This window comes from Oryzias latipes, chromosome 3 (assembly GCF_002234675.1).
Source record: "Oryzias latipes chromosome 3, ASM223467v1".
Classification (NCBI taxonomy): Eukaryota; Metazoa; Chordata; class Actinopteri; order Beloniformes; family Adrianichthyidae; genus Oryzias; species Oryzias latipes.
In genome coordinates this window covers 16,622,389-16,633,147 of record NC_019861.2, presented here as the reverse complement: position 1 = coordinate 16,633,147, position 10,759 = coordinate 16,622,389, and the positions used below count along the sequence as shown (strand labels likewise).

At 39.5% G+C, this 10,759-nt stretch overlaps 2 protein-coding genes across 4 annotated transcripts; one reads left to right on the top strand and one right to left on the bottom strand.

The window, feature by feature from the left end:
* Positions 1–1,142: 1,142 nt before the first annotated feature.
* Positions 1,143–3,974, top strand: LOC105356912 (C3a anaphylatoxin chemotactic receptor). Its single transcript, XM_011490255.3, has 3 exons — positions 1,143–1,214; positions 1,796–1,911; positions 2,619–3,974. Exons 2-3 carry the CDS (start codon positions 1,828–1,830, stop codon positions 3,549–3,551), a joined length of 1,017 nt encoding a protein of 338 aa, XP_011488557.1. The 5' UTR covers positions 1,143–1,214; positions 1,796–1,827; the 3' UTR covers positions 3,552–3,974.
* Positions 3,975–6,602: 2,628 nt separating this feature from the next.
* Positions 6,603–10,587, bottom strand: cenpq (centromere protein Q). 3 transcript variants are annotated; one of them, XM_004067065.4, is made up of 9 exons: positions 10,485–10,586; positions 10,257–10,342; positions 10,124–10,190; positions 9,934–10,030; positions 9,240–9,308; positions 8,538–8,667; positions 8,099–8,218; positions 7,355–7,429; positions 6,603–7,039 (listed from the first exon to the last, which is right to left on the bottom strand). In XM_004067065.4, exons 1-9 carry the CDS (start codon positions 10,543–10,545, stop codon positions 6,875–6,877), a joined length of 870 nt encoding a protein of 289 aa, XP_004067113.2. In that variant the 5' UTR covers positions 10,546–10,586; the 3' UTR covers positions 6,603–6,874. The 3 variants fall into 3 exon arrangements, with proteins under 3 accessions (XP_004067113.2, XP_020568795.1, XP_011488567.2); XM_020713136.2 differs by having other exon boundaries at positions 10,507–10,567; XM_011490265.3 differs by lacking the exon at positions 9,240–9,308 and having other exon boundaries at positions 10,485–10,587.
* Positions 10,588–10,759: the final 172 nt, after the last annotated feature.

The following is a 10,759-nucleotide window of genomic DNA, read 5'->3' as shown; positions in this document are numbered from 1 at the left end:
TATCAGATTTAGGATGGATGAGGCTATACATCACGTGACCATAAAAAAACGAGATTATGATTATGATTATGACATTTTCCAATTGGAGGCATTTAGATGCAAGCAATGTTATATTGTCTTATTCTGCATTGTAATTGTCAAAATAAAAGCTAGTTTAAAATTTTCCTTTAGTGCAAAACATCACTCAAAATAGATGAATAAAATCCTTAAAACGTCAGAGGAGGAAATATGTTAAACTCAACCCTCTAGTAAAAAACACATTTTTCTATGATTGTTAATCCTTGAAAACTAAAAGGAAGTGAGGAGATGAGCAGAAAACAAGAAGGAACTCAAAAGCTTGCGCTGCTTCTTTCCTGAAAAGCAATAGCTGATATGAGGGTGGAGAAAGATTCATCCAGCAGCAGAAATATGAAGTTGTGCAGGTACATCAACCTCATAAACAAAAACAACATAGTGTTATTTCACCACAGCTCATAACTATGCAATGCAGGATGAACTTAAGCATGGTTGTGCCACCTTTTTCACTTAGAATCTTCTTTAAAGATGAGAGTTCTTCAGAGTAAATGCCAAAAAGACATCTGCAAAAATAACACTTTTATTTTTTCCCTTATAAACCTTTTAGATCTTTTTTCATTAAAAAAAAAGTTAAAACAAATAAAGGCTAACTTTACATCTGCACACAGAATAGTCATTTTATGAAGAGCTGATATTTGTGTAGAAGGAAACACAGACAGAGACATGGTTTGGGGTTTTTTTTCCTTTGAAAGCCACAAACTGAGCTGCACATGCAATGACAAAATAATCCGTCAAAAATATTCCTAAAAAAAGATTTAAAATTATGGTTATATTTAAATAAGCAGAGGTTCAAAGTTGTTTGCACAAAAAAAGAAAGGGCTTTGTTAGAAATCTTGTGAACATTTAAAATTTCTCCTTTAAAACTGAAAACAGACAATCACTTAATGTAGTGTCACTCTGCACAACGGTACAAAAAAACCCCATTTAAATCTGTAATCAATGCAATCAACTTTAACAAGCAGGTATTTGGCGTAAATTTCATATCGAAATTTCTGCCCAGATGTGAAAATGTGTGTTGCAATCACACAGGAAGGGGTAAGTGAAAGAAGGAGCAACAGAACACTTGAAAAAAACACTCAAGAGCCGCTCCCTGTCATTGCAGGTTGCTGCATTTCGTCCACACAAGACCGAGAGAGCAGGTAAGCAACAAATTCTGTGACTGGCAGGCTGATTACCTCAAGGTGTTTTACATTTTATAACTTAACACTTCTACGCCTTACTATTTGATTTTTCTTGTTAATTGGGGGAAATGTTTAGCCGCAGCTGTCATTTGTAACATTGGTGTACTTTAAAGGCCATTCAAGAATCTAAACGTGCAGCTGCACATCACCTTGTTGCCGGGTAAACCCCTGAGGCCACAACAGTGAACAACAGACAAATTCCTTTTACCTTTAATCACTATTACTAACAGCTTGCACTAGCTTGGACTGAACGGTTGTCATAAGGAAATAAAAATGTTGAAATAGCAACAAGTTTATGATTAACTCAAATGTTTCTTAAAGTTACAGGTACCATCTCAACTGGAATGACAAAAAAAATGACATCTTAAAGGATGATAAGCACTTTTTTGTGCAGCAGAATTGTTTATGCAAGGATAAAGTTTTCGCTTTGATGTTGGGTTTTGATGTGGACATCTATGATGCAACGGCCTCACATGCAACCATGTTCATAGGAAATACTGAAAGGAACTCATGGTTTGTTTGTTTTTTGTATTCTTTAGTTTTTCAGCTCGGACTCTCTGCAGTGGCAGACATGAATGGAACAGGGCTAAATGTGACTTGCCCTTCTGAGGCTGAAAGAGGAATTCAAGTGGTTGTTACTCTGCTAATATTCCTGGTAAGAAATTCTCTGCAGGAAACCTCGAGAGTAATTCTAGTAAATCAAGCTGCAGGATTGGTAACAGTGTTATACAACACAGATCAGCAATCATTACAAGCATGTTTTAGAATGATGAAAACAGCTTTGACATGATTTTTTATATGGGATTTATCTTAATTTACCTTTGAGGTGTACAAAGAATGTTTCTAAATCGGCATTAGTGGATTAAAAATCCAAGGTGTTTGATAGATTCTCTTTAGATGCATGTTAAGCTAAACTTTGTCATTTTGGGAAGCCTGTTTGTTTTCCCTTGTTCATTGTTGGCATGTATGTTTAAAAACACAGAATTCTTGGATAAAAGGACAGTTGGATGTTCAATTAAATGAAAAGCTCTTTTCCCCTACTGCTGGTGATTCAATTTGAGCTGAAAAGAAAGTGTTCGTTTAAACTTCTTTGAAAAAAGAACAATAAAAAAAACAATCCTTAATGAAAAACATCTTAATGTGGAGAAAATTCATCCTAAAATAGAAATTCTCTATTTTTTCATGTCCTGTGCCTGTGCCCAACATAAAGATGGGTTTATCAATGATGAATCAGAGCAGATTCGACTGTTGTTTCTTGAAATGTTTGATTGCTTTGTTGCCAATAAGTCTTGATTTTTGATTTACTGCAAAGATTCTAATGAAGACAATCTGGGCTAAGGTGCATCTGTTCTCTACCAAAAGGTTGGGGTTCCTCTGAACGGGCTGGTGCTTTGGGCCCTGGGACTGCGCAGCAATCGTCACCTGGTCCGCAGAGGCAGCACTGAAGAAACACGTGCTGCCAACAGTTTTCGGGTCTACGTACTGAATCTGGCTCTGGCAGACATCATCTTGCTCCTCAGGACCCCTGTCATGCTGGGCTTTCTGATCAACAACTGCAGCTGGCCGTTCGGCTACACCTTCTGCCGCATCATCATGTTCCTCCGGGTCCTGGGACTGTATGCCTCCGCCTTTCTGATCTGTGCCGTGGCACTGGAGCGGACCCTGTGTCTGCTGAGGCCGGTGTGGGCCCAACTACGACGGCCCGCCTGGGCGGTCCCGGTCGCCTGCGGCCTCTTGTGGCTCGTTGCAACAGCTTTGTCTGCCCCTTACCTTTACTTCGCCTACCTGCAGGAACACAAAGGGGCACTCTATTGTAAGGAGAGTGGAAATTTCACCATGGGCCTGTTTGTTATAGAGACAACTGCAGGATTTTTGGTACCCCTGCTGGTGTTCCTGGGAAGCAACCTTGCAGTTGTGCTCACTATCAAGCGGGTGGTGCCCCTCACACCTTCCTCATCTGCCCCTTCAATGGCACGCAAGATGACCAGGATGTACCACGTTCTCTTCATAACCATGTTTCTCTTCATCACCTGCTGGGTGCCGTACTTTGTGTGTCGGTTCATTGACGCCATAACAAGGGGAACTCATATGTCAACAAAAGTAAATACGGCCATATACATTTCCCTGTTCTTTGTTTACATCAAAAGTGCTCTCAATCCTGTGCTGTACGTGTTCGCTGCCAGGGGCTTGAGCCGCGCCGTCAAGGCTTCACTCGTCTCCACCATAGAGCGATTTTTCAATGATGACTCCTTTGAGTCCATACGAAGGAAGTCTATCAAGAACTCCCAGGTGTAGGGCAGAAACAGTGCAGCACTTTAAGATTTTTGAATGTAATATCCAAGTCAGAGAAAGAAACTCTTTCAATTTATGTTCATTTTTAATTCAAAAAATCCTCTTTTTTGTTTTTTTTTTGAACTGTTTAAAAATTCACAAAAAAAGAGTCTGTAAGTCATTTCCTCAGACATCTTTCCTCCTTTGAATGTGTGGGTTTTTATATGTTGCTCTTCTGCATCCTTTTTGTCATTGTGTTTTTTTAATATTAAAATGCAATTTTATACATTTTTTTTTTAAAAATCACCAAAGGTTTGTCCTTTTTTTCAGTTAATTCTTCAAAGTTTTACCAGTTTTTTGCTAAAATTCTCCAATTTATTTTCTATGTGAAAAAAATGTTCTGTGTTTGAATCATTTTATAATAAAACTCAGTAGATTTTCAAATAACGTGCTGTTATAATTCTTTGGGAGGACACATTTAATTATAAAACTTTATAAGGTTCAGTATTTCATTTTAGGGGGAAACCTAAAAGTATTATCTTCATAAATGTAACTTCACAAAAACAACCAAGTGCATATTTGAAAAACAGATTTCATTATCAAGGTGTTCAGAAATTCTAAATCTGACTTCAAAAGTCAATTCCACATAAAGTACTGATTGTGGCATTTACAACAAATCAGTTTTCCAACTATATAAATATTTCTACGTTTTTTTATGATTATTCTTAAAATTTTTAGGTGTTATGAGCATCTAAAATAGATTTAGGTCCATACTGTAAAAGTCATCTGAAACCCAAAAAACCTGTTCTTCCATTGGTCAGCAGAAAATGGCTGAACTTTTAAAACATGTTTTAGTCAATTATGGGGCAGACCTTTTGATTTTCAGTCAGCGGTTCTTGACATGATTCTCAAAGGTTGTTGGATGACCTCTTGAAGGAAGTGTGGGAGTCCAGCTTTCCTTTGCTGGACGGTAATTAAAAAAAAAATCAAAAAGTACGTTAAGAAGTTTTCAAGTTAAATGTCACAATAAATAAACAGTGTTATTGCACATTCAGTGGTGTGTTATACTGAGGGAAGTCTGAGATGAATAAGATTTAAGTCAGGGGGAAGTAGAAAGAGGGGGTTGATGGAGACTACAGCTCTGGGAAAGAAACTGCTTCTCAGTCTACATGTCCTTGTTTTCAAAACCCGGTGCTCTTGCCCGATTGTGGCGGCACAAACAGGGAACGTCCAGGGTGGCTGCTGTCCATGCTGATGGCCCGTGCTCCTCTCTGTAGACGCTCTTCATACACCACGTCCAGGTCGGGGAGCTCAGCCCCCACAATCCTCTGCGCTGTCTTCACCACCCGGGACAGGTTTCTCCTCTCCTCTTTTGTGCCACACTGTACAGGCCTGCTGTCCACGGTGCTCCTGTAGAACTGACTGAGAAGTTCCAGAGCCAGACCTCAACTTCCTCAGGAAGAACATCTTCTGATGGGCCCTTTTCACCAGTTTGGAGGTGTTCAGTGTCCATGTCAGGTTCTTGGAGAAGTAAGCGCCAAGGAACCTGAGAGAGTCGGTCTGTTCCACCTCCTCACCTCTGATGTGGAGTGGGTGTTGTGTCGTTCTCCTGAAGTTGACAATGACCTCCTTGGTTTTGCTGGGATTGAGGACCAGATCATTGGCTGAACACCACTCCTCCAAGTGTTGGATCTCCTGTACAAGTTCTGCTTATTGTCATCAGTGAGGCCCACCACTGTAGTGTCACCCGCAAATTTCCCTACAGTGTTGGAGGAGTGGATGGGAGCACAGTCCTGAATGAAAAGTGTGAAGGGGGCTGGACTGAGCACACAGCCCTGTGGTGTGCCTGTGCCCAGGATTATGGTGTCAGATGTCAGGCTCCCCATCCTGACATTCTGAGGCCTGTTCATCAGGAAGTCCATAACCCATGAACAGAGCGTGGATGTGAGGCTGAGATAAGAGAGTTTGTGGATCAGTTTGTGGGGGATCACAGTGTTAAATGCGCTGCTGAAGTCCACAAAGAGCATCCTGACGTAAGTGTTTGGCTGCTCCAGGTGAGTCAGGGCTGTGTGAAGTATGGTGGAAATGGCGTCCTCTGGAGATCCATTTGCCCGGTCAGCAAACTGATGTTTGTCAAAGTTTGCAGGATGTTAATTTTGACATGGTCTCAGACGATCCTCTCAAAACATTTCATTATAACTGGGGTGAGGGAAATTGTGACAGCAGGTTTTTTGGTTGTGGATTTGAAGCAGGCGGGGACTGTGGACCGCTGTAAGGATAGGTTGAAAATATTAGTGAAAGAGGAGAAGCCAGAATAGCAGCTTTTCTATTAAGGCATGGCAATGGAAGAATCCAAATCTATTTTTGCTTATTGCAATTTCAATAACTCAAAATCATGGAACTTTTCTCTGGTTAAGTGATTTTTTACTTTATTTAGACAAAAAATGGGCTTTTCCTCATATTATCTGTAAGAATTCATAGCTTTTAATTAAAAATTTTCACCTTTGTTGATAATAATCCCCAAATATAGGAGAAGTGTTTTCCCAGCCAAACAAAACCAATTTGGGATGGAAATTGGAAAAAAATTAAAAACAAAAGTCTCCAAGTCTTATGTGTGAAATTGCAAAGGAAAACGTGAGTTTGTGGATCTAGTATGCAAGATCCCCAATCCTCAGAGGACATGTCACATAATGTGGCTGACAGTTTTGTCTTTTGTCATTATGTCCATGTTTTTAGAGACTTTTTTGGTGCCAAAACAGATTCAAAGACAGTGAAGTAATGTCCCGCTGCAGGGTTTCAGTTTACCTCCTGGTGGTTTTGAACAAAAACCTTCATCTCCAACAGATTTCAGTTTTCTTCACTTTGGAGAGGTTAAACTGTAACTTTAGGATCAGTTAATAGACTTTAAACACTGAACAGTTTGTTTTTCTCACAAATATTTTCAAGATGCGTCTGATCTTTCACAGAATCATTTTCTGAAATATAACCTCACATCACATATTTGCAACCTTGAGAAAATGCCATTGAATGTAGTGTTTTTGGTATATTTGCAGCTACAAGTCATGCCAGCAAATGTGGGTTTTGGTCCACCAAACTGCACAAAAGGTATGTTTTATTTTGAACTGCAGACTGGTTACAGCTCTCAGAGGGGAATTCAACAGAAAAGGACAAAAAGGAAATGATAATGTGGTGAGTTCTAGTGAAAAAAAAAGAAAAGGGAAATGGTTTTGAAAGAACATTCGCCACAGCAAAACACAGACATTCAGAGAGATAACAGAAATCCTGTCTATTTAAGCAAAAAATGTAGGAGCCATTTCAGCATTAGTGGCTTTTCTTTAGCACGAACTTCATCCATCTTTGTGCAGAGGGTTAAAGAGCAGCTCAGCACTTTTCTGAGCTTGTGTGAGCAGCATCTGTGCCTCCTGGTTGGCTTTAGGTTTCTGCAGGACTGCTCCCAGTTTGCGAGCAGTGGACTCCAAACTGTTGGCCGGTATGATCTTCCTCAAGCGAGACTGAGGATGACAAAATGCAAAGTGTTAACAGACAGGAAGTGTCAAAGGTATGTGCTGTCAGGATGTACAAAGATGTTTGATTTTTTTTTTAAATTGGCCAATAAGAACAAGCACACATGAGGATCCACATATGTTGCATTTCGTAAGAGTGATTTCAACGTTTTTCACAACATTACAGAGAAGTTGCAACATAGTGAAGTTGGTAAAAAAAAAAGAAGTTCTGTTAAGGAACATTTTTATAACTAAAAAGCTTCATATCGAATTAATATGGCAGCGGTTGTGCAATGAAGTCAACTCAAAATAATGCAAACTTACTTCTAAGGCGTCCTCCTCTGTGACTGATGGAACAGGAGGAAGTTTGAGAACGGAGCGGTCTGCTATTTGTAAAATCTGCAGGAACACAAGAAGGGAAAAAGTCTTAACAATCATAATAAGTTTCTTTAAACATGGCTAAAAAAAAGCCAGAATTATCCAAAGGTTAGCGTTCATCTGTAGTCCTCTGGCCATGATGTAAAAAACACACATGCATATACAATATAATACATAAAGAAACATTTACTATTCAAATAGATGAAATACGACACCACAACATTTAATCACGGCGTTAAAACAGGTTCATCTTCTTGTGTTGGCAGTTGCAGGTAACTGAAAAACCAATCAAAATGTTTCCCCTGATGTGTTTGTGGTTTCTGCTGAAACAACTTTTGACTGAAAAGCGAAAGGACAAAGCTCCGTCTGAAAGCTTCTTCTCTGCCTGATGCTCAGCTGAAACTACAAGACGTGTCCAGACTGACCTGCCTGAAAGGCTCTGCTGCAAGTCTGAAATGCACTGAAGCCCTTTTCGTGTCTGGATCGCGTCAGAAGAACATCTCTTTGCTTCACAAGATATGGCGTGTTTAAAATACATTGTCTTGTTTTTTTGTGTTTTTATAGACCCAGTCCTTTTATAAGTCTTATCCAAAAATATTGCTTTACTTGCACTGTTTCTGAGCAGCTCTGTCATCTAAGATGTCCTACATCCATTTTCTGTTTTTGGATAGACTTAGAAATGTTTTGAACCTCTTTGGCTTTCTCTTCTTCCTCTTCCAGCTCTTCTCTTAAGGAACTGCATGCGTGCTCCAGCGACACCGTCCGTTCTTCGACCTTCTGCAGCGCGTTGACAACACTCTTCAAGTCTTCCTGGGGTTCAGACAGAAAAAAAACACTTTACAAAAAACAAAAAAAGTCACCAACCCATGAACACTCGTGTTCAGCAGCAGCTTTGTAGGCGGACCAGGGCTTTATGGCAAAACAAAATTCTAAGTCCCTTTTTTTTCATAATATCTCTTTTTTTTTGTTCAAAAGGGCATTTTAGGATTTTTGTCATGTATTTATGCGGCAGACGATTTCATAAATTAGATATATAATCGGCGTTCATATCTGTAATCCGCGTACTGTTGATACCTATCATTATCTAAACCACTAAAATCAATGCAAAAAGTTCAGAAGACTCTTTTACCTTAAGCAAGCTGAGAGTCTTTTGGCCCATCAGTGACTTTTTGCTCTCCTCTTGGTGACGAAGAGACAAATGCACCGTATGTTTCTGCTTCGTCTTCGGTACTTTGAGCTGAGCACACTCGGATAAAAACCTGGAGAAACCAACGGTAATAAGCAAAACAATCACTTTACAAAACGCATTCTGTCCTTAATTTAGTATTTCAAGTAGTAATAGATACACTAATGTAAGGAAAACAAGAATTCAAAGCACGAATATGGGTAAAGTTGGCTAAGAACAATAAGACATTGTGGTTTAAATAAAGAAAATAACTGAAACAAACAGAATATTTATATATTTCTTTAACATCTTCAAATTTTCTTCTTTAAATCACAGCGCTTCAACTTTATTAACTTTTTTAAATTACTGAATGAAAGTGTGCTTTGCCTTCCCAAACAGTGAATTTGTTTGGTTTTTTAAATAACACTTATTTAATCATTTGTGAATTTTTTGTGTTATGACTGGCAGCTTCTATACCTGACAGAGTGTAAATGACTAAACCTTTATGGGTGGCTTTAATCACAGAAAAAAAAGAGAGAACTTTTGAAATGCTACATCTGATAAGCACATCATGTAGAAAGATTAGTATGATTTGAATATTTTGTGGATGCAATGTAACGTGTGGACTGCAGGACAAAACTAACCGCTGGAAATGCAAAGACTCACTTGGTTTTCAGAGTGTTCAGATGCGTCTGACTCTCCTTCTTGTCTGGAGCTCTTAAAGCAAGAGTTGCTCTGTCAAAAGTCAAAGAGACAGACCTTAATATGTATTAAATGATGCGCCGTGGTGTAGGGTGGAGTCTGTATGTTCTCCTTGTGCATGTGTGCGTTTTTTTCCGGGCACTTCGGCTTCCTCCCACTGTCAAAAAACATGCTTCATAGTTTGATTGGTGACCCTAACATTGACTTTGGGTGTGAATGTGAGCGGGTTGTGTGAATGCCCTGTGATGGCAGTGGCAAAGCGTCCTGGGTGTACCCCGCCCAATGGTAGCTGGGATAGGCTCCAGCAGCACCGATGACTGACCAGGATAAGAGCGGATGAGGAAAATGGAGGGAAGGAGGGAGGGAGTTCAGTTTGATTCAAGAGAGGTAAATGTTAGTGTTAAGCATTAATAAATACATTTTTGAAATGTATTATTTTTATTTTTAGTTAACATGATCTAAAAAAATGTATATCATGTATTATACATAAGGATGAATTGCCTTGATTTTGTGGGAAGAAAGAGACACTCCCAAAAACTTATTGGGCTTTTTTTTTTTTACCTAAATCCATCTAAAATTAAGCTTAAATACTTCCCCTAAACTTGCCCTGATGCTAACATGAACTTTTAAAGGTCAGCCCGGGTTCAGTGAGACCCACAGTATTGACAGGTCCAGGATGTTCTCCACAGCACTGATGGAGGAGCTCGGCATCAGCACCCAGCTGTCCGGGACTCCTTTCTTCTTCCGGACTGAACCTGAGGGGGTCACGTTTAAATAATGGAGGTCAAGAGCAAAATGTCAGCATGACGTCATACCAGAAAATGTATCACGTGAACAAAACCACCTACCTTTCCTTTTTTTAGCCACTTGTTGATGAGCGGGTTTGTTTTGGTTGCCGTCACTTTGTTCTTCGTCCTACATAAAGAAACCCGTGTGTGGCGTTACTTTACTTAACGTAGGGAGTGTTTTTCGTTGCCTTACCTGATTCGGGGTTACTTTTCGAGGTTCGGCTCGTTTCTTCTTTAAAGTGGGCGATCGTTTTGAGCCTCGCACAGGCTTCATGTTTGCTAATGAAGCAGACGACGTTTATCAGAGCAGTAAACAAACGTCAACACCAAATAAATGAACATATAAACTTAAAAGCGGAGAAAAAGTAACAACATTCAGGCTAAACGCGAATAGCGTGACAAAAACCGAACTCCTACAAACCAAAACATATCAGGGTTCCCACCGACTTGTTTAGGTTTCGCGCTGTTTCGGTTATTCCCATTGCGCATGCGTAAAGTGACTACAAGATTTTCCCGGTCTATGCTTGACAGGCTACAATTTCATTAATGCAACTCTTAGAATACAAATAAAAATTACAAAATAATAAAAATAATAAGCACATATTAAATAGTCAAAGATTTATGTACCATCTACAACATTAAATGTAAACTCCAGAGGCACGTCCAGCGCACCTTTTAAGACAAGCGAAAGGTAAA

Coding starts and splice junctions, on each gene's coding strand:
- LOC105356912 (XM_011490255.3), top strand. CDS start 1,828: ATGAATGGAACAGGGCTAAATGTGACTTGCCCTTCTGAGGCTGAAAGA. Junction 1,912..2,618: donor TTACTCTGCTAATATTCCTG/GTAAGAAATTCT, acceptor CTCTACCAAAAG/GTTGGGGTTCCTCTGAACGG.
- cenpq (XM_004067065.4), bottom strand. CDS start 10,545: ATGGGAATAACCGAAACAGCGCGAAACCTAAACAAGTCGGTGGGAACC. Junction 10,191..10,256: donor GAAAAGTAACCCCGAATCAG/GTAAGGCAACGA, acceptor TTCTTTATGTAG/GACGAAGAACAAAGTGACGG. Junction 7,430..8,098: donor AAGAAGAGAAAGCCAAAGAG/GTTCAAAACATT, acceptor GTGTTCCTGCAG/ATTTTACAAATAGCAGACCG.